Source organism: Canis lupus, chromosome 28 (assembly GCF_048164855.1).
Source record: "Canis lupus baileyi chromosome 28, mCanLup2.hap1, whole genome shotgun sequence".
NCBI classification, from domain to species: Eukaryota; Metazoa; Chordata; class Mammalia; order Carnivora; family Canidae; genus Canis; species Canis lupus.
Genome location: NC_132865.1, coordinates 3,895,434 through 3,919,924, shown reverse-complemented (window position 1 = coordinate 3,919,924; position 24,491 = coordinate 3,895,434). Strand labels below are relative to the sequence as shown.

At 32.5% G+C, this 24,491-nt stretch overlaps 1 protein-coding gene across 26 annotated transcripts in view; it reads right to left on the bottom strand.

Annotated features, from left to right (window-relative positions):
• TRIQK (triple QxxK/R motif containing) overlaps window positions 1–24,491 on the bottom strand; it is an 85,084-nt gene that overhangs the window by 4,647 nt on the left and 55,946 nt on the right. For 16 of the 26 annotated variants that reach the window (XM_072803940.1, XM_072803928.1, XM_072803924.1 and 13 more), the window contains 3 exons: window positions 3,772–3,857; window positions 2,822–2,902; window positions 94–153 (listed from right to left, as the gene is read on the bottom strand). In XM_072803940.1, the coding sequence (XP_072660041.1) occupies window positions 94–153; window positions 2,822–2,902; window positions 3,772–3,857 (227 nt within the window). Of the gene's footprint in view, window positions 1–93; window positions 154–2,821; window positions 2,903–3,771; window positions 3,858–13,471; window positions 13,624–24,491 lie in introns of all 26 variants that reach the window. The other 10 variants (XM_072803947.1, XM_072803941.1, XM_072803944.1 and 7 more) reach the window with 4 other exon arrangements.

Sequence of the window (24,491 nt, the reverse complement as noted above, 5' to 3'; positions counted from 1 at the left end):
TTCAACAGCAGTCCCCATTCAGACAAGCTTAAAGCAAGAATAAAGTTTTTGTCTTGATTGGAGGCCATCATCCACATCTCATTTGATAATCACCTCTAACTGCTGCTTTTCAACTGCTCCTTGCCCTTCAAAAAACTCTCTGTAATCTTCACTCTACATTTTCAGGATACCCAAGGGCATGAAAACAGGTTTTAAGGGTAGGAAGTAGAGAACATTCATAGAATACAGCTTTAGAGGATCCATTAATTCAATTAAGTCTACTGAATATATGGTGGAGGGGGTAGGGCTAAAGACTATTGAATGGGGGAGGAATAGCATCATTTTCTTTTTTAAAAAGTTGAGAAGATGAACACTGTGGGGACTGGATATATAAAGGGTTAAAATAATGATAAAATTTGAAAATACTGCTTTCAGGATGCTGGTGACACTAACCATAAGTTAGAGACCTGTAGGCATTTATGACCCCCCCCACCCCCTGGCCATTTTCAGTTTTACATCTGAAATCACAAAAAAGAAGAAAAATAATGTTTCCAGATGGCTCATCCCAAGAGGTTCTCAGCAGGATCTGGTTGACACTTGAGTATTTTATTTATGTAACAGATAAATTAAATTTTTGATACTTATTCTCTTATTAGATTACACCTTTCAAATAAACCTTTCAAATAAACTAATTAACAAATACGAATTATCTTTTTCTTTCTAAACATTAGAAAACACGGATATTTACATTCTAAAAAATTTTTAATGATACTACAATTCTTGAAAAATCACCTAATTATTTTTTAAATAGCAATGCAATAGGAAATATTAGTTGTGCAAATATTTCTTAGGTGGCACTAATTATTGGGTCATAAATTATAACATTCTGTTTACATTGGTAAGACATAGGAAATAAAATAGATTCTGAACAGAAATTAATTCCAGATTTTGATCCAGTAATATTCACATCTTATTCTGAATCTGCACAACTTATTGTTCTCTCAAAACATTTTCTATTACTAAACATAGTTTACAAAAAGGCACTAAAAGTCTTTGAGCATAGAGACTGTATTGTGTATTCTTTACATCTCTAGTCCTAGATTTCTCAGTCAATACTGTTGATTTTACATGGTAATGAAATCTGGAAGTTATTTCTTGTATAAATTCCTCCAAGATGATCATGTCTTAGTCATCTCTCTTTCTACAGGTTCTACAACATCATAATACAGCATTTCTAAACAAATAATGAAGGATTAAGATTTATATAATCTATATGTAAAGGATATTAAAATTATGTAATTCTCTGAAAACTTTACAACAGCCATATCACTATCTCCACAGCAAAGCTGAGAACATTTTATGATATATAATATCTAATACAATGCAGACTTAGTTGAAGCGGGGGATCTTGAGGCCGCTGACAAACATCCAAGTGAAGTCTTATTTGTACAAACCAGTAATGGCTAATTCAAAGAAATATTTTCTCAGCTAACAATTCATAAATGAATTCTATGTCCTGGGTTCAACGTTAAGAGTTTCATGGTATTATTTAACGTTCCTGACCACCCTGTGAGGTAATGGTATAATTGCCATCTTGCAAATATGTCAGCGTATACTTAGCTAGATGATGGCAATAGTTAGAGGCAAGAGGAATGTGATCCTAGGCCTCTTTCTTCTGTGATCAGTGTTGTCATTGCTGTTATTTTTCTATTCCGTGCAGCTGTTCATATTTCTATAGATTTAAATTATTTTAAGAGATAACTATGATTCATTCTAAAAATAAGTAGTAAAGTGATAAAAATACTATAATATTATGGTCATCCTGTATCAACTAGATAAGAGTCAAACATGTTTGATGTTCATTAGTCCTTAGTTGCTTCTCTGGCATTATCAATATGGATAAAATCACTCACTGGGGAAATTAAACAGCATTAAATGGCAATTGCTGAAAGAAACTTCGTTATTTAAAATCCTATGCTAAAATGACAAGGCAATCAAAGTTTGACAGGGCAAACTAATTAGTATGCCAGATTTGAAATGTAAACTACCTCTATGGTTCTGATTCTAAAAAGTTCCATATCATTTTAATGGGCTCTTCATGTAATTTTTTAAGCAAAGTAAACAATGTTTAAAGTTAAGATTTTTATTTTCCATAGGTTTACATATCAAAATGATATGCCAGCTTATTAAAAAAGAGCTTTGTCTGGATGTCAGTCAGAAACTCTTTTGTACATACTTTAAATCATAAATGAAATCTAAGAACTTTTTTCTCATAAAAAAGAAAAGCAAATTCTGTAATATTCATAAAAATATATTAGAAAATTGCACTATATGGTAGATTTATCTCATTCTAAGACAGTCATTTCCTCAAATTAGAATAATAACAAAAATTATATGAGCAAATGAAAAAGAGAATATGTATATATTAATAAATGAATGGCTGCACCATTTCTCAAATTCTAATTTATAGCTGCTCATTATATTGTGCCACAAGTGGATTTTGCTACCCCAATATTTTTCTTTGAAAAATTCCAAGAGCAAAACACCATATTGTGAGAGATAAAAGTGACATAGTGCCTTGGTGGAAAATTACAAATAGCACTCCTACTACCAGAGACAATCATCAGGTAACTAACTGTAAAACAAAGAAGAAAACCCCTAAGTATGGCTTTTAGAAATATCATGTCATGGAAATAATTTTAAAGATGAATAAAATTTCTTGTGAAATGAAAACTTCAAAAGATGAATCATCTCTCTTTTAAACAAAAAGGCAATTTACTTTTTTTTTCATTAAAAACTGACACATAGCACTAACTGAGGGGAGTGTGTTGTGAAAACATACCGTATCACACGGCAATGCTTGATCAAAATCAGCAATCAGGAGTAAAAAGAAGGCAGTGTTTCGTGATCGTAATAGCAAATTCTGGAAGACAACCAAATATATCATCTGGCAGTTCAACAGCTGTTACAGCCTGGTAGTAATACCTTGGCATTTGTTATAAGCTATAACTTAGAAAAATTGATTTTTCATCTGCCAGATAAAAACCAAAATCTTCTTTTAACATTTTAATATTTCAATAAAGTATATATACTAATCGCTTTAATTTTATACATTTGACAGTAGAACTGTCAAGTTAATTTTTGTATTTATACTTTGATTCACCTCGAAATACTTGGCAAAAAAATTGACATGAGTAATAATGTAAATGTAATTCTGTTGAACTTCATTGTGCTAGCACATTGGATTAATATCTGCTTACATCATTCTCAGATCCATTTATCCCTCCCTAAGCAGTTAAAACACTGGTTTTCTAAAAGAACAAGTTTGGAGACATCGTTAGAATTTCATCATAGAGAGTACTGACAACAATAATAATACACAGAGTAAAATCATACATATTAATGACCTAAATATGTATAATTATAAAAAATAAAACTTCAATAACCATAAGATCAAATGTATTGAAAACAAAAGAAGTTTTTGATTCAGGCCACATAAATCACTGAAAATTCTGAACAATATTTACAGTAGCTAGAGAAAAAATAAATTGCAACTTTAAATAGAACTGGCTGTCTTATGTGACATTGTGTTTTATTTTAAGACCGGTAAAAATCTCAGGATCAGAATGATGTTTCCCATTAAGTAAACTCTTTATAAAAACCTTCAATTCTGGCATTGACTTTGATTTTGAAATGTCATAAAACATTTAGCATTCAACATTTATGCAATCCAGTTTTAGAAAATGAAATGGCATGCATATATCAAATTTTAAAGTTACCAAATACAGGTACCTTTATGCCTATTGCTGTTTTCTTTGCTTCTGCTTTTAATTTGGTTGCTCGTAAAATAGGTTTGGTTTTTTTATAATCTTGTTTACCTAGAAAGAAATAATTTCAGGCAATAAACTACGCATATATATAATTCAAGTTTAACAGCCATCTGAAATGTCAAAGAATGTTTAAATACAGTAAGACGGAGACACAGAGCTGCAAAGTAGCTCCCAGTTATGGAAGTCATAAATGTGTCACACTAAGGTCAATTTCTCTCTTACTTTTTTTCCAGGAAGAAGATATGACAGACATCTTTGATTCAGTGTGTAGTGAAGAGCTAAAAACATAAAAGCTTATTTTAGAGAGTAAGATGTTTAAAGTAAAGACAGTGAACCTTTTGGAAGCATTTAAAAACAAATGGGTAAATGAGTATATACAGGATCCCATTAATAGATAAATTAACTTTATCACCCTACAGAAGAGTAAGAGTTCATTGTACACTTATTTTATTAAGAATATGTAAAATATCCAAATAATCAACTTGAGGGGATATCCTCAAGTTTTCTGTAAGAAACTGAGGAAGATCTGTAAATACTTAACTTTTTGTCACTGAATTCATTAGAAAAACACATATTTAACTTTTGTTTGCTCTTACAAGAGGACAGAATAAATATGGCTAGATAAAAGCTACATTTAACTATGAATTTCAATCCTCTTTACCACATTTCACAGCCAAGATGAACAAAACTAAGCATCAACAAATTTCCCTTTTTATGTACCATTTGTGTTCGAATGAGTAACAAACCTGGGTTTGTATATGACCTGCATGTAACTGATGAGTTACATAACCTGTGAAGAAAATAGATTGAACAATAACAAAAAAAAAAACAAAACAAAACAAATCAAAAACAACAGTAACAAAAACATTGACAGAATGATATACTCTTGTTAACCAAAAGAACGTTTAGCTAAGAACTGGGTCAATGGGTCTCGAATACAGTATGTCACTCTGTGTGGGAGTTAGCTTAAGACCATATATTCTCTCAAAATTTTATAGTCTCCTTAGTTTGCCTTTTTTCTCTTACTCCCCTTCCTTCATGATCAATTCCTTTCCAAATCTTACCCTGTATCTCCTTTATGTAAATAATGCAACTTTTAACTTTAATTTCCTCATCTTCCTTACACTGAAATAAATCTGAAAGCAGTGGATCTACATTATAGTATATCATAAAAAGTTAATGTGCAATAAAATAATGTGTTTGCTAATGATTCAAAAGTGCCTTTAGAATTCCATATAGATTTTTAGAATCAGAAATGGCAGGGAGAAGTGAGTCAAATGGATGGGAGTAATGAAGAAATGCTCTATTTGTGTTCATTAGACACATAAAAGTGTTTATTTGGCTGAAGAGCTATGTGTGTGTGTGTTTTTTTTAAAAGAGCCAGTATATTCTATTTCCTTAACTGCTATCATGTAGCAGTCATTCTGGATCTATGAACAACAGAAGCTTAATAAATATTATTTGATGATAAGGTTTAATGATCCAGAAATGAACCAATTGTAAAAATGTACATCAAATGATCTAAATTTAAATTATGAAATGAACAAACTACAGAAAAATATTACTCTGACCCATTTTAAATTAGCAACATTTAATTTTGCTGAAAAAGCCTTGACAAGTGTTCACTCTGATTTCACATCTCAACAGTCAAACTATTCATGTCATTATCCCTGCTGAGATATAAACAGCTCAGAACAATGAAAATGGTGACACATCAAATGCCTCCACTCAGGGTTACAAAGCAAATTTTTAAAGAGAATCTAAAGAGAAATTTGAAGATTATAGATCTGAGGCCAAAAAGCCATTTCTTGTTTTATCTTACACATGCCCTATAATAATCTCTGGGTGCAATGGGGAAAAATAAATGGAAAAAGGATCGTCTTAACCAAATTTTTTCATACATGTGTGCATTATTCTGGAAGATGTGTCTGCCGTAAAACAGACTCAAATATATCTTAAAGAGTCAATGTTAAAGTGAGAATTTATCACTCTACTTCACTTGCCATGGAACTCACTGGTTAAATAATGTGTTCCATTTCAATTTAACTCCTGATTCTTAGAGAATAATACCTCCAGATGCATATTAAAGTTGATACGAACATTTGAAACTGTATTTATAATAAATAGAAGGTTTTAAAAATTATTTGCACCTGGTACTTCTCCAAATAGTGCATCTGTCATTAGTTTAGCATTCTGCTTGCTAAGTATGATATCCAAAAGTATATAGTGAAATATGAGGTTTCAGTCTACTAGGTGAAAACGTTTACTGGGGTATCTGTTAAGTTCTTTAGAACTAAAACTAGATATTTCTATTATACCCAAATAAGTTTTCAACATTTAAATTTTTTATGGCTTCAAGAAGGATACCTATGCCTACACAATTGTAAAAGAAAAAAAAAAAAAAAAAGGTAAAACACAGAAGTCCCTGCCTTCTAAGTACTTAATTTAGAAAAAATACACAAATATATAATCCATATATAAACATCTAGATTTTATATGTAGATGGCTTCTTAGACACATTTGGGTTTGATTTTGGTTATATCAATAATGCAATAACCAACGTAGCTGTTTGGCAACTGCTCATTACATTTTATATGAGAGGAAACCTGGAGAATTTAAGCCTATGAAGCTGATCTGGGGCTCAATTATCTAGTTTCTCTGTTCAATGACACCTTTCAGCACATTTCTGTATTTTCATTTCCTATAGCATAGTTTAATAAGAGCTTTTTTTCCTCCATCACTGAGCTTCCTAATTGATTGATTTATGCCTCCTCTCTCCAATATAATCCCATAATACTACTTTATTATATTTTATTCTTAAATTATCACAATGAAATTGATTTTTTCCCCTTTCAGTATAAAGTTCTATGAATTTTAATGCTCTTGTATAGATTCATGTAACTACTACCATAATCAGGGTACAGAATAGTTCTATCTCAAAAAACTCCATGTGGTATCCTTTTAGATCCATGCCTCCTCCCACCCATAATTCCTGGCAACCACTGCTCTACAGTCCATTTCTATAACTGTCTTTTCAGTAAGATGGCAATAATGTGACAATGGCTTCTTTGACTCAGCATAAGGCCTTTAAGTATCACCCAAGTTGCATGAATCACCTATTCATTCTTCGCTATTGCTGATTAGTATTCCATTATACAAAGGCACCAGAGTTTGTTTATCCATTCACTCACTTAAGTGCATTTGGGTTATGTCTAGTATTTGGCAAGCTTATTACAAGAGCTACCTATAAGCACAGGTGTATGAGTTTTAATATGAACACAAGTTTTCAATTTATCTAGAGTAGGACTATTGAGTCAATATGGTATAAGTATATATTTAACTTTGTAAGAAACTGCCAAACCATTTTCCAGGGTGGGTGTATCATTTCATATACCTACCAGCAATGGAACAGAGTTCTGGTAGTGTCACATCAGAACTCGTATTAGTATTTTTTCCTCTAGATTATCTAATTTTTTAGCATACAACTGTTTGTAATATTCCTTTATAATCCATTTTATATCCATAAAGGTCAATATGCAATGTACCCTGTTTCATTAATGATATTAGTAATCTAAGCATTCCTTTTATTAAAAAAATAGTATAACTAGAGGTTTTTTAACTGTATTGATCTAAGTGAATTTTTTTTTTTAACTGTTGTTCTCTATGTTTTTTTCCACTCTAATCCTTATGATTTCCTTTTGGGCTTAGTTTGCTTTTTTCATATTCTAACCTTGTAGGCAGAAAGCTAGGTTATTGATTTGAAATCTTTCCTCTTCATAAACATACTGTTTAGCAGGTGTAAATTGCCATCTAGGTACTGTTTTAGCAGCATCTCATAAATTAGTAAAGAGAGGAAAAGAGTTACACACAAAAAATCTATGTGGACTTTATTTACCTATGCAGTTACCTATTTTTTGTTGTTGTTGTTTGTTTTTTTCTGTATATGGATCTGAGTTACTGTCCTGTGTACTATCATCCTAGCCTCAAGGACTTCTTTTAGTGTTTCTTGCAGGGCAGGTGTGCTATTAACAAATTATCTGGTTTTGTTTATCCAAAAACATCTAATTTCTCCCTTTTTTGGAGGACAGTTGTGCTGGATATAGAATTCTTGGCTGACTGTCTATTGCTTTCAACACATCATATGTAATATGTTACTTTTCTCTTGCTGCTTTCAGGATTCATTCTGTATGTTTGACTTTCAACAGTTTGACTATAATGTAGCCCAGAGTGGATCTCTTTGTGTTTATCCTACTTGAAATCTGTTGAGGTTCTTGGATAAAAAAAATTAAAGTGCTTCATCAAATTAGGGAAGTTTTTGGATATTATTTTTTCAAATACCTTTCTGATCCTTTCTCTTCCTCCTCTCATTCTGGAACTATTGTACATAGATTGGTTGTACTATTGTGCATAGACTGATATGCTGGATGGTGTCCTACAGATTTCTGTTCATTTTTTGTCATTCATTTATTATTTTTCTTCATGTTCCTCATAAAATATAATCTCAATTAACTTGTCTTCATGTTCCCTGATTCTTCTGTCAGTTCACAACTGATGTGAAGTCCCTCTGGTGAAATTTTTTAAATTACTGTATTTTTCAACTCTAGAATTTCTATTTGCTTTTTAAAAATATACATAATTTACAATTCTATAATAAGGTGCCTTATTTAATGAGGCATCATTCTCATATTTCAATTTTTTTAGGCAGGCACCAAACTGCTGAGCCACCCAGGCATCCCTATTGTTTGTTTGTTTTTTAATGACTTTTATGGTCTAATTCTGTAAAGTCTGTGTTCTCTTGTCATTTGCAGCCACTCAGCTTAATGTTCACCTAAAGACTGGACAAATACTTTCTTAAATGCCTTGAACCAATGTCTTCCAGCTTTGCTGGGGAGTTGTGTATGGTATATATGGGTGTGCGGGTGTGCATGCATGTGTGTGTGTGTGCATGTGTGTTGTTATACATTTTCCATCCTTTGACAGGGGTTTATAGTTCTGCCTTAGCCTTCTCTTCCTGCTAGCTTCATAAAGGTCATCAAGAGGTGAGAAATTTTATAGCCTTTTTGGGTATTTATTAGACATGGCATAGCCCTGCACAGTCTGTGGCTTTCTAGATTCCCAGAAACCTATGTTAGAGATTTTTAAAGACCCTACAGACATATCATTGCCCAGTTTTTCAATATTTTTAGGACAGCCTCCAGCTAGTCCCAACTCGTAATGCTGCTTCAAGTAGTTGTGATACTAACTTGCCACTGACTGTATTTGTCAAATGCTGGGAAGGGCTCTTCACACAGAGTGAGTTCTAAGTCTAGTTAAATAAGGACAAGTTTTGAGAATGAGGCTTTTCAGTGATTATCAGACAGGTCAGATAAGGACAATTCTGTGAGGATGGAATGTGGCATAGCTCCAAACTCATTCTGCCTTCTCCACTAACTACAGGATGCTGTTTTTCACAACTACCACAATTGTAAGGATAAGCAAAGATGGAATTAATACCAGTTAAAACTGAACAAAGCCAAATTTTCTTATTGAGATTCAGTTGTTTTTCTCAAATATTCCTTGGACTGTTGTAAGAGTTTCATTAATTTACAGATTTCTGAAAAAGTTGATTCTGACTTCTTTTTGCCATTGTTTTTATTGCTTTTATAGAGAAACGGATCCTTATGTTTTATTCAAAAAGTACTTCTCCTCTCTTTACTTTTAATGTTGTTGTATTTGAAGTTATTTCTTTCATACAGCCTAGATTTAGGTGATTTTATAAAATTTCAACCTGAAAATCTACTGTCTTTTAATTGGTATGTTTAGACCATTAACATTTAATACAACTATTAATGTTTTTATTTAGATCTGTTTTATTATTGCTTTCTTTTTCTTCCCTTTGGTTTGTTCCTGCTTTACTTTTCCTGCCTTTTTTTGAATTATTTAAACATTTTAGTATTCAATTTAAACTATTATGATTTTGATATATTTCTTAATGTTTTAAAAATTGCCCTAGAGATTACAAAATGTATACTTAATTCTTTAGATTCTAAATCAATATTTTATTCAGTTTGCTATTTTTAAAAAGAACCTACATTATTTTCAAAATTTTAATATGCACACTGATAAATTTCATATTCTAATATAATGGAAATAAGCAATATAATGGTTTGTAGAGCTAGTTTTACTTGATTTTGCTGTGCTTATATTTGAACTTCTTGGACATGTGTCATGTTGATGTATACAGTGGACATCTATTAATTTAGGCCTTTAAATGTCTGCAAGCAAAGAATTATAAAAGTGAATAGACTGCTGTAGCACAGGTGTGTTTTCCTTAAAAATGCCAGGCAAGGGATCCCTGGGTGGTGCAGCAGTTTGGCGCCTGCCTTTGGCCCAGGGCGCGATCCTGGAGACCCGGGATCGAATCCCACGTCGGGATCCCAGTGCATGGGCCTGCTTCCCCCTCTGCCTGTGTCTCTGCCTCTCTCTCTCTCTCTCTCTGTGACTATCATAAATAAATAAAAAAATTTTAAAAAATATAAAAAAATGCCAGGCAAGCATTTTTAAGGAAAACATAAATAGGCTATATGTTCTTATATAATAATCTTGTATAACATAAAGCCATTGGATGTGTGTTCTTATTATAGCCTAATAGTTTTGAAATAAAAAGTGAAACACATTTGTAAAGTTAGAAGGATTATTATATTCTTGTTACTGAAACTTTATATTCATGATAAAAACTATAACTTATCCTTATATAATATCTGTGATTTAGTTTTGAAATATAATTTCCTACTACTCTTCTCTCCAGTTTTGTGACTGGTTTAATTGAAGAGTATCCTGAAGTTGCTAGATCTGTACTATTAAAAAGTTACATTATTATTTTTGACAATTTATGTTAATAGATTTTTTTTGATATTGTGAGTCCAAAACAATGTACAGAAATAAGATGTAATGTTCAGGTTGATACATGACGATACATTCCATTCTTTTTTTTTAAAGATTTTATTTATTTATTCATGAGAGACCCAGAGAGAGAGATAGACAGAAGAAAGAGAGAGGCAGATACCCGGGCAGAAGGAGAAGCAGGCTGCATGCAGGGACCCCAATGTGGGACTCGATCCCAAGATTCCAGGATCATGCCCTGGGCTGAAGGCAGGAGCTAAACCACTGAGCCACCCAGACATCCCGATAAATGCCATTCTTAATTCCCAATCTCAATGATCACCATCAAAATAGCCATAACCTTCTCTTTAATTCTCTCTAAAATGACTACATATTATAATTTAAACTTATGAGATATATTTATATTAATAAAATGCTATTTTTGTATGTTTAAAATAAGGTTTCAAAATTAATTTTCTAGTAGAAAATTCTATAATATGGAAAACTGTTTTTATGGCCTTGTAAGAATACAGATTCTATTATCCTTGTGTACAATTCTTATTAAGGAAAATACATTTTGATAATTGCATTATTAAGATTACCAATCCAAACAAAAAATTTCTCTGAAAATCGTGACACTGAGAGTTAAAATTCTTTCAAATCAATCTGAGATTCTTAACAAATAGAGAGTGTATAAATGTGAATTACTCATCACAAAACCTTTTTGCATGTAAAATTCGAGAGCATTTTTGGGGAGAAAGTGAAAAAGCCTTCCCCAAATATGATAATGATATAGTTAATGCAGTTAGAACAATAAAGTAAATTTATTTTTTATGTGAATGCTTGGATTTATAAGAACTTACATATGACAAAAATACATTTAAGATGTGTGAGCTTTAGTATTTATTCCATAGTCAATTTTAGCTTTTTTTTTTTTTTTTAATGAATCTGGATTTAATGCTGAAAAATGGACATTTCAAAATTAAGAAACATTAAAACTTGCATTTTCATATAGGAAAATATGTCATAAAATTGCTCTTTGAACTAATATCAGCACTGATTACCAGACTATTAGTATATGCACATAGTTATTGAGTAGAAGATGAAAACTCTGAAGTAGGGATATTTTGGCTAGCAAATAACAAAATATTAATTATTGTCCATCAGGAAACAAGAAAAATATAAGAAAATGTATATGATAGTTTATTTTCACCTGCATCCAAAATTTTAATTGCATGAGTCATGACTTCTTAAGGTTAGTAGATAGAATTATCAGAACCTCTGAGAATAGTGTGACATTAGATCATATCACTGACTATCACTTGTACCTAATTAAGCATAATTGAAAATGTACCCTTATGGTCATCAGAATTTTTATATCCCATTTCCTAAACAACTCATTTATTGATTCATTCATTCCTTAAAAAATATTTACTGGAGGATGCCTGGCTGGTTCAGTCAGTAGAGCACCTGACTCTTGATCTCAGAGTTGTAAGTTTGAGTCCGACATTGGGTATGGAGATTACTTAAAATCTTTTTTAAAAAATTATTTATTGAGCACTTACCATGTAATAAAAGATGCTAAACAATGTTAAGGGTACTGAACATACAGTAGTATGAGCAAAACAGATCAACTGTCTATTACCCTTGTTAAAAAATAAATAATAAGCAAACAAAAAATGTTCAGTTTCCTAGGTGATAAAATGCACCAAAAAGAAAAATGAAGTTGGTAAGGGGCAGAAAATAAAAGGGAGAGATGAACTGTTTCAGAAACAGTGGTCAGAGAAGGCCTCCTCGGTAATGTCACTAGACATTATTAGTTAATGTCACTTGGCTAGATACTTAAATGAATTTAGGGAGAAAGTCATGTAGCTATCTGTAGAAATAATTCCAAATACTGGGAACATCAAAGTGCAAATACTCAGGAAACATGAATCTCTGGAGGGCCAAAATGTCACTGAAGTCTCTCAAGTCAGAAAAAAAAAAGTGCTTTATAGGTAACAAAATGAAAGTCTAAGAGTTAGGTCAGCATCATGGCAGCATGCATTATTCCTTTTTTCCCTCCCCTTTCATTTACAACCAGATATCCCTCACTAAAGAAAAGTGCCTCTGCACCACATACCAGGACACTCAAGCTATTCATACACCCAAAAACAGGTTGATTAGATGGCAGAGGAGGCAGGGGAGCCAGGGAAGTCGCCCCAGAGGTAGCAGCTGCACAGAAGGCTGCTTCAGGCATGGCTATGTGCCAGCAAAATCTTTCTGACAGAGAAGGTGGAAGGTGAAGGTTGTGAGTAGGGTCTACCCAGTTGTGTGCTCTGCAGCTGGGGAATCTATTGCTTTCTCTTAAGAGGGAAGTAGGAAGACAAAGAGAAGTGTTTCCTGCTCTCTGCCTCAGGTTCCCGGCAATAGGATCACCTTAAGTCATATGGAACTCCTTCCTTCACAATCATGGAACCCTCTATAGAGACAGCTATGGGCACACCCAGAGCTCCAAAAGTGAAGTACACACCTTCACCCACTTGCCGCCAGTTTTTTTTTTTTTATTTTTATTGGTGTTCAATTTACTAACATACAGAATAACCCCCAGTGCCCGTCACCCATTCACTCCCACCCCCCGCCCTCCTCCCCTTCTACCACCCCTAGTTCGTTTCCCAGAGTTAGCAGTCTTTACGTTCTGTCTCCCTTTCTGATATTTCCCACACATTTCTTCTCCCTTCCCTTATATTCCCTTTCACTATTATTTATATTCCCCAAATGAATGAGAACATATAATGTTTGTCCTTCTCCGACTGACTTACTTCACTCAGCATAATACCCTCCAGTTCCATCCACGTTGAAGCAAATGGTGGGTATTTGTCATTTCTAATAGCTGAGGAATATTCCATTGTATACATAAACCACATCTTCTTTATTTTTTTTTAATGTCTGGACTCCCAACCTTGTGAATCAGCTGTGAGAAGGGAAACCAAAAAATTACGCTATACCACCACCTTCTGGAAGGCAAAAGGAAGACTCCTAATTATCAACCTGTTGAACCATTAGAATCACATTAAACAAAACTTTACTTAAATACAAAAGGTGTACACTACTTTCAATGTGGTGGCAGAGGCACTTTTCATCAAACATAAGAAATCATGATAATACAATGTCACAAAAAGAAAATGACACTTTCCTAGCAACTGAACACAAAGATATGGAATATCATGATCTAATGGATAAAGGAATTTCAAATACCTGTTTGAAGACATTCAGTGAGCTCCAAGAAAACTCAGAGAGGCACTAAAAATATCTCAGGAATAAAAATAGCAAACCAAAAAGAGAAGTTTATAAAAAATATTGGAATTCTAAATAAGAACAAAACAGAAATTCTGTAATAATTCTAATGCATTAGAATGTGTTGGAACTAGATCAGATCAGATAGAAGAGAGAATTTATAAGCTAGAAGACAGATATCTAGAAATCACTCAGGTAAAAGAGTTTGAGAAAGAACTTAGATTTTTTTTAAAAAGTGATGTAATCCTACAAGAGCTATTAGACTCCATTAGAAAAGCCAATATAAAAATAATGGGTATTCCAGAAGGAGAAGAGAGGGAAAAGAGGGCAGAGAGTTTAATTAAATAAGTGATAGCTGAGAACTTCCCAAATACAGGGGATTGGATATAATTATATGAAGCTTATAGGACACCTTATCACTTAATGCAAAAAGATCATCTCCAAGATACATTTTATTAAAAATGTTAAAAGTCAATGATAAAGAATTTTAAAGGCAGCCAGGGAAAAAAATGGCAGTAACCTACAAAGGAATGCCTATTTCACAACAAGTAAGTTTCTCAGCAAAAACTCTACAGGTCAGGAGAGAATGGAATGATAGATTTAAAATACTGAAATATTAAAAACTGTCACCCAAGAATATCCTCTCTGGCAAGGTTATCCTTCATATACAAGGAGAAATAAAGGCTTTCTCAGATAAATAAAAGCTGAGGAAGTTCACTGACACTAGACCTGTTGCACAAGAAATGTTGAAATAAGGATATCAAGCTGAAAAAAAAAAAAGACAAAAGTACACAAAATTCTGATGAAGGTGACAAGAAGAATCTTTTTAGAATAGGGTTGCCTGGGTGGCTCATTTTGTTGAAATGTCCAACTCTTAATTTAGGCTCAGGTCATGATCTCAAGGTTATGGGGTCAGCTTTGGGGCTCCATGCTCAGCAGAGAGTCCACTTGAAGATTCTCACCTCTTCTCCACCCCTCCCCCCTGCTCCTGTTCTCTCTCTCAAATATATAAATAAATCTTTTTTTTTTTTTAAGAATCATTTTTAGAATATATACTAAACTCTTAACTATACTGTAAAGGTCAAAGGAAAATAACATTAAAAATATAGCCACTATAATTTGGTAACTGATTTCAAGAATTCGTTAAAGGATTATACACCACGGCCAAGAGGGACTTATCCCTGGGATGCACGGATGGTTCAATATATGCAAATCAATAAATGTAATATGATCACATCCAAAAAACGAAAGATAAAAATCATATGATCATCTTAGTAGATGCAGAAAAAGAATTTGACAAAATATAACACCCTTTATAATAAAAATCCTTAACAGATCAGGTATAGAAGAACATACCTCAACATAATAAAGGAATATGTGACAAACCTAGAGTTAACATTATACTTAATGGAGAAAAATTGAAAGCAATCCCTCTAAGATTAGGAATAAGACAAGGATGCCTATTCCAACCACTCCCATTCAATATAGTATTGAAAGCCCTAGCTAGTGCAATTAGACATAACAAAGAACTGAAAGACATCCAAATCAGGAAAGGAAAAAGTAAACTATTTGCTGATGATTCAGTCTTGTATGTAGAATCAACAATTTTAAATTTTGGTAAATGGCAGGATACAAAATCAACGTACAGAAATCAATTGCATTTTTTTACACTAATTATGAAGCATCTCACAAAATAGAACTATCCCATTCACAACAGCATTAAAACAATAAAATACTTAGGAATACATTTAAGCAAGGAAGTAAAAGATCTATGCAGTGAAAATTACGAGAGTTGGCTGAAAAAAACTGAAGAAACTAAAAATGGAAAGAAATCCCATGCATGGATTAGAAGAATTAATATTGTTAAAATGGCCATACCACCTAAAGTCGTCTACAGATTTAATGCAATCCTCATCAAAATGCCAAAGGCATTCCTCACAGAAATAGAAGAAAAAGTCCTAAAATTTGTGTGGAACTACAGACTCTAAATAGCTAAAGTAGTCCTGAGAAAAAAGGCTTCTGTACAGCAAGAGAAACAAAATGAAATGACAAACTGTAGAATGGGAGAAAACTTTTGCAAATCAACTTAATAACAAAAAACCCCAAACAATCCAATTAAAAAATAACTTAATAAAAATCTTTCCAAAGAGAACATCAAAATGGCCAACAGACACATGAAAAGATGCTCAATATCACTAATCAGGGAAATGCAAATCAAAACAACTATGAAATAGTACCTCATGCCTGTTAGAATGGCTATTATCAGAAAGACAAGAGACAATAGGTGCTGATGATATCATGCTATATGGTATCATTTATATGTGGAATCTAAAAAAGCTAAGCCTGTTAAGAAAAAAAAACAAACAGTAAAATGGTAAGTTACCAGGGGATGGATGGATGGATGGAAGAGAGGGAGAGAAGTGATGGTGTAAGTATACAAACTTGTAACAAGTAATAAATAAGCCATAGAGATTGAATGCACAATAAAATGAATATAGATAAAAATGTCATTCTTTAATTATGCAACATGATAAATTTTGCTACATTAGCAGCATAATACATAAATGTATCAAAATCCTACGTTGTATACCTTAAACTTACACAATGTTACATGTCAAATTTATTCAATTAAAAAAACAAAATAAAGTAAATTTCAAATTAAAAAGTTCAATTCCTGATGCTAGGCTCAGTGGTCCATTTCAGGTTCTATGAACATTGACAGTTTCTGGGTGTATGCGCTGAAATGATAGGCAGGATCTGAAGCTTGGTTCCCTGATATGTACTGTGCGAACTATTTTGAAAGTAAAGGCAAAGCGGAAATATTACTCCCTTTCCTTACTAAAATCTTCATTCCTGGAGAAGTTTCAGAGATTCACTATTATCATCAAAACTAAATATTCAGTCACACGGATTATTTCCACAGATCTATTTATTTTTTTACTGTGACTAGTTGGTCTTCAGGGACCAAATGAGCTATTACATTCAAACTTGTGGTAGAATTTTCTTATTGTTCTTACAGTAGGAGACTATAAAAAATCCTTCACACATGATAACAAATAGCTAACTATTCTAGTCAATGTTTTTTTCTAGGTTCCAATCACAAGTACAAGAGACTATCTGCCTTTACTAGATAGGAACAGCAGTATACTTACTGTTCTGCTCAAGAACTAGAACAACTGTCTGTCTCAAGGCTATGGTCTCATTCCAAGAGAATTTAACTGTCCCACTACTACACAATATATCACAATGACAATGATATGACATAAGGTTGGAGAAGACATGACAACTGCCTGAGATGCCTCATTCAGGTATGTGCATAAGAGGGAAAAGAGGGAACATTCTGTTAAATACAGAAACTTGCCACCTAAATTCTGATTCATGGAGGTCCACTGATTTGGAGCATGTTAGGATTGTTTCCAAGAAAAAACGTCCACCTTTCTGTGCTTTATGCTATATCTACCATTAAGATAGGGACATAGGTCTAACTTAAGTACTTGGCATGATTTGATAACATTCTTCTATGATCTATGACACAACATTCTTCTACTAAGTATATATTATAGAGAAACTCTTGTACATATCATCAAAGAACAGACATGTCCAAAAATATGCAATGAGTGTTTATAATAACATTCATAGAAAAAAAGAAACAGAGAATGATCCAATGTCAAAACCAGGAAAACAGAAAAATTCTGGTATACAGAAACAATGAAATGCTATAAAGCATAAAACATGAATAAACTATTATCAAATTTCATCAATAAGAATAAAACTCTAGGGGCGCCTGGGTGGTTCAGTCAGTTGTGTCTAACTTTGGCTCAGGCCATGATCCCAGGGTCCTGGGATAGAACCTGGCATCAAGCTCCCTGCTCAGTAGGGACTCGGCTTCTCCCTCTACTCCCCACATATGCACCCTTTCACTATCTCTGTGGCTCTTTCTTTCTCTCTCAATTAAATAAATAAAATCTTTTTAAAAAAGAATAAAACTCTAAAACATGATGTTTAATCAGGGCAAATTACATAATATATACGGTATGATTTCATTGATATAAAATCCAAAAACAAAACAATATATTGTTTGGCACATAAACAAAATTATTACAAAATCAAAATTATGGTTTACCTCTGAGGCTTAGAGACTATTGCAGTTAGGAAGGGGCCTAAAGAGGGTTCTCAGGTACTGGGGTACGTCCAGTTTTTAAGCTGGATGATGGTTACGTAGTTGTCCATGCTATAATTGTGTTTTTAAAATCTACATACATATCTGAGATACAGAGAGAACCTGAAAAGCTGCTGGTGTTGAGTGGGGCATGGGACAATAAAAGGTTCTCCAGTAGATTGCTATGCAAGCGACTCTACCTCTTAGAGTTTATGGCATAGCAGAATAAATGAAGCTTGAAGTGCTTTTAGCTGTGACATAGAAATAAGCCTTTAGCAGGTCCCCCCAAAAAGAAGTGGCAGTCTCTAGGGCTTTGGAACAGTGCCATACATCCTTCAGCAGGTAACAGCTGCTAAGAAACAACTCCTGGATTGCTACCAAGCTCTGATGGAGACTGACTACCTGGTCATGAGACTCAGAGACCATCTGGCCAGAGCTACCAGTTATGAATTGGAGGTTATCTAATTCAACAAACCATAAAATTGGGTGTACCATTTTAGCAGTTAAAAAAAAAAATGTTTGTGGATGGCTCTTTGTAACATGCTGACACCAGCTGGAAGCAGACTGCTATCCTTGGAGATGGCCCTAGAACAAAACCTATAAAGGAAATCCTCCCAGTGGCCGAAGTTTGAGCAGTACATTTTGTTGTTTTACATAGGAAAAGAGGTAACTTAAGAAAGGCACAATATTAGTTTTCCTGAACTGGATACTGAGTCTGCCACCTGGTCAGTTTGGATTATCTATGCCTACAGGTAAACAGGCAACACGGAGAATCGCAGTATTGGCTAGGGTAATGGATGCTGGTTATCATGGATAAAATGATTCGTTAATACATATTGAAGGCCAAAAGAATTTGGAAAGATGTTAGGGAACTTCTGGGGTAATCTCAGGTACTATTATGACCAATAATAAAGTCATTTATTATTGTCATTATAAAGTTATGAAGACTTGAGGAATAAGTGTAGGAGCAAGTCCATTTGCTTTATAACTTTATAAATAAAAGAATCACATAGAAACTTTAGGAATGAAGACATGGGTTACCCACTAAAGACAAAGAACTCATCAGACTAAGACACTTGCTAGGAACAAGATTCAGAATGAATTTTGGAGGAGGGAGGTCATAAATTACAACTACTACAACCAGCTAGAGACCTGAGAATAGTAACCTCAACTTTCATTTCTTTATATATCAATATATATCAATTATTATTATTGATATGATATATTGATATATTATTAATAGATCAATTATATATATATATATATATATATATATATATATATATATATCATTGAAGATCCCAGACTTAGAGTACAGTAGTCCCAGGCTTGGTTGGAAAATATATAGGTAGCTGAAGATCCTTTCAAGATTATTTTAATGATAAAGGGCAGAAATCCAACCTGAAATAATGTAAAAATAAGAAAGGGCGGAGAGGGAGGGAAGAAGAAAAAGAAAGAGAGAGGCAAAGAGAGACTGATTAATTAATTTTTTATTCCAGGAGATAAGAGAAGAATGAATTCAGCTGGGATTGACTTGAAATTCAGTCTTGACTCTGAAGGACTTTCTCTTTCCACTACCAGTTTGTATTTCTTGTTTCACTCTAGAATCATGGCTATTTCCTGCTCTGGTTCATATTCTTATAAAATGAAGAGCAAAGTGGAATGGATACTCCTTCCTTGGGATCACTTTAATCATTCTTAAACTCAAAAAATTATCAACTTTCTTCCAATTACAGAAGAGTAAGATGCACCTAATAAAATGCGTCTAGTTCCCAATTCCAGCAACTTTAACAAATCAAACTAGCCTGTCTCCGATTTCTCCTGTTAAATATAGATTAAAAATATATACTTGAAAACTCATGGCACATAATCAACAGAAGTTCCTGCTCCACGTCTAAACAGGGATTATGAGTATCAAGTAAAAGCAAAATCATAACTAAAAAGTAAAACACTGATGCAAAATAATTTCTGAATTACACCTGGATTTTTTGATAGCAAAGATGATTCCACACATATTCATAATTTTTATTTATATATACTTTGCAGACTTTGTAGTATCTGCTTTTAAAACAGAATAATTTAAAAAGTAATTTTCAGTTATAATTTCTAATTAGTAGATATTATCTGTGTTAAAGTTTCCTTTCTTATTCAGTATGTGAAAATATATTTAACTCTAACATTGGCACCATTTCTATAAAGAATCACAAGAATCACAAAAACATTTAATAAAAGTCATAAATATTTAGTACTTTAATATTGTCATATACTATTCCTCATATTACACTAATTTAGAAAAGAACAGAATAATTTATATGCTCTACTTAATTCAACTTAAAAACCTACTTTATGTAATAAATTATTTCATCTTTAAAGACATGCTTTAACTATGCCATAGTTTCACTGAGAGTTTTCTTAGTTGAACAAAATAATAGATTACTTAACTGCTCTTGGCTTTTTGCTTTTCAATTCCTTTACTTTGTCCAGAAACAAGACTGCATCTTTGCCCTTTGTTGATATTGCTGTCTAAGCTCATTATCATGTGAATATCTGCTTATTGTTTTATAAATGTTCATTTTTCAGAAGCTCACTGTTTGTCTCTTTCTCAACAGTCGACATTACACTAGCCACACTCATTATCATCATGTGGCAGTACTGCTCTTCCTCTGCCTTTGCTGCTTTAAAAATTAATGCACTGTTATTTTCTGAATACTGCATAAGCTGCTTATGAGTACATTATGCTATCAAGCAAGCACATGCAGAAAAGCTTCCTAAACTGTTATTCTTTCAATGAAAATACAGCTGGTTCTGCTTCAAAGGCACATCTTTTCACCTGCAAATGGACTTGCTCCTACACTTATTCCTCAATTCATTGTCTTTTATTTGTGTCTGGAAATCTTTAATTGCCTTTAATTAGAAAAAAGTAAATTCAGTGCTTTAATCTTGCAAATACATTCAATCATAATTCTGTCTGGGATGAATACCAAGTTCTATTCACTGTCTGATCTCTATAACAAAGATATATAATTTATTGTCCATTTATAGAGACCACACCAATTAAGATACAATAGAAAAGCAAGGAGATAAGAGTCAAAATATTTGAAAAGAAAAATTTGCAATCTAAATTTAATTACTCAAACGAATTATTGGAAGATGAGTTATTTACAGCATGCCAAAAATACTGACAAATAATATTTGTTAATCAAAGTAAAGACTTATATTTCCTTCAACATTTTTAGAATAATTTCCCATCAACTGTTTCAAATCCCTCCCCTCTTCTTCAAAAAGCAAAACACTATTTGAAATCTTACTTTTCTCATCTTACCATATGATTACCATATGGTATTACCATACCATATTACTTGCATTACATATAAAAGAGCAATGTAATTTGGCATATAAAGTAATTTCCCTGCCATATGAACACAAATTTAGGTTACTATATTATAAACTACAAATAACTAGAAAACTCATTACAAAAGCAAGGATCTATAGTCTTTCCTATGGAATCCTATAGCAAATTCTGGTAACTATGTCAATAAACAAATGATCAGCATTTTGATAGCTACAAAATGAATAAAATCAGAAATTTCCATGGTCACAGGCAAAAAATAATAATTTGAATGTTAATCAAGCTGATGTAAAACTTTTTACAAAACGAGAAACATAATAAAATAGATAAAAAATAAAAAATACAGATCCAGTGGATTATCACTGGTATAGTATACCTTTACATTTAGCCAGTTATACAATATGATGTACAATTTGCAAAAATTATATTTTTTAAAATTATTTACGGATATTTGGACTAAGGAGAGGAAATAAGTAAATTCATCCTTAAAAATAAAAATTCATGCAAACTTTAAAAATTGTGTTATAAAGGCAATTCAAACCAATTTTTTTTTTAAATACTGAGAACACCTTTATATTAGTCATATATTGCAGAGGATCCACCATGATATAACATACATAAGGACTAGGAAACAAGCACTATGCTTTGGGTTGCTAGAAAGATAAACCAGCAAGTTGCTCATGAGATATTAACTAATTTCTCAAAAAATCATACTAAGAATGCTGACCAAGCATATGTCATTCAGTAGAAGATATTATAAAGCATATCAGTCTTTAGTTTGCACCTAGCCAAAACAAGCAAATAAGTAGTTTTCAAAGTAACTGCTATGTGTAGTATATCCTTGCAGTACAGAGATAAAAATCAATGGAAAACTTTAAAAAAGTATCACAGGGAAGATAAAACAGGAACTTTCAGAAAAGTTAAATAACAGCATATTTTAGTAAGTTTTCGAGTTAAAGATACTCATTATTTCAAGAGATATAATAGAACACTTAAGAGTAATATGAACAGAGTAGATTATACAAAGAGTATGTAGAACTTAGTTACCTTAGAATTAGGGAGATTTTAAAAAAAAATATTTTTAGGTACTTTCTATCATTAGAAGTGATCATCAGTGATGCAAAATAAAATTAGATAGAGCTTCTGTCTTTAATCTTTAGATCTCAGCAGGTATAAATATATATGTATATATATATATATATATACATATATATATATACACACACACATACATACAAAAGAAAGAAAAAAAAATACAAAAGAAAAAAGTAGTATGTGCTATCAGCCAAGTAAAATGCTCAAAAGACTTCCAGTTCTGAAAATTTGTTAGGCAGAGCTGAGGTGGATCCTTTTTTGATATAAACACCTAGAAACAGTAGTAAAAAGCCCATCCTATGAAGCTATAAATATTGAAGGTGTATATACTTACATACATACATACATGATAATAAAAGGAAAAATGGAAATGTTCAAATGGTAGAAACAAAGATAAAACTCAAAGCAAAACAGCTAGTTTTAGGGGATATCCTAATAGCCTTGAGTGGGGAGGTGGAGGATCGGCAATCTAAAACCTGCTCTTGGCTGTAGATATCAAGAGGCTTGCACATTTGCTTTTAAGGCCCAGGCATGTGCAGCATAGCTGTGAAAAAGAAGCTGAAACTGAAATATATGGGTAAAATTGAGATCTTCAAAGGACTGACTGAATCATACAAAAAAAGACAGAAAAATAACCTGTACTTATTTGGAGAAATAGCAAGAAATATTTCTACTTCCTCTAAGTTCTCGGTGTGGAGACAAGATGTGTCACCTGTGAGAAATACAATCCTTAAGCCTGTCAGACTAAAAAAGAAGTTGTGAGGTCCAAGTGCAAGAATCTTAGGCCAATAAGTAAGTCAGAATAATGATCCAAAATATATAAAATCCCTACTGTGAGTAAGTAAATTAAACACTGCTCTGTAAGATTATTAAACAATTCAGACTGCAGGAACTCTCACAGCAGGAGAAAATAGAAAGGAAAACAAATGACTCTATTGAAGATGAATACACACACATGCACACACACACATGCACACACACACACACACACATACAGAGGAGGGGAGGAGAAACATAAACCATAAAAGGATTGAAAAAAAAGAAAGAAAAATAAAATAGCATGAGGTACAATAAGCCAACATATCAGTTGGGCAAGTTGGTACCATAAGAAGGAACAGTGGAAAAGCCTGAAAGAATGATATGTACAATTGGTGTTTAAAATAATTAAAGAGGAAAAAAAAACACAAAGAAATAGAACAAAAAAGAATGATTTTTAAAGTGATTAAATGGTCCTTTTACACATGGCAGAAAAGGTCAGTGAAATCACATATCCATGGATACAAGTTAGACATAGTAATAAATAAATGATTGAGAAAGAATAAAAATTTTTAAATTCTAATCAAAGGGAAAATAAGTCTGAGAAATAACAAACCCAAAATATGACAGAAATTTAAAGAGAGAAAATATGTAACTATGATTTTAAGAGAGATGAATGTTGTAATATGAAGACTCAATTTATATAGAATAGTAATTCTAGAAGGAGAAATTAGAGAGAAGGGAGAAAGCCATTATTCAAAAGACAAAATAATATAATAATAATAATAATAATAATAATAATAATAATAAGATATTTAAATCTTTCCATAACTTAAGAAAGGCAAGAATCTTTAGGATGAAGGAGCACACCAAATTTCAAGTCTTTTTTTCTTTTTACTAAATAAAAATAAGCATTTGCATTAGATTAAAGCTAAAAAGGTTAAAAAGAAAAATCTGAAAACAGGAATGAATAATTAAAAGAAGTGGCAATTACATTATTGGAAGATATCTCTCAGAGACACCAGAAACAGGAAATGAGCAAAACAGTATTTTCAAAGTTCTGAGGAGATACAAATATCAACCTAAAATTATGTACCCAGCTAAACTATAATTCAAGTATAAGTACAATGTAGTACTACTGCTTTATAAACACAGACCGAGACTAATAGATATTTGCATGAAGGCA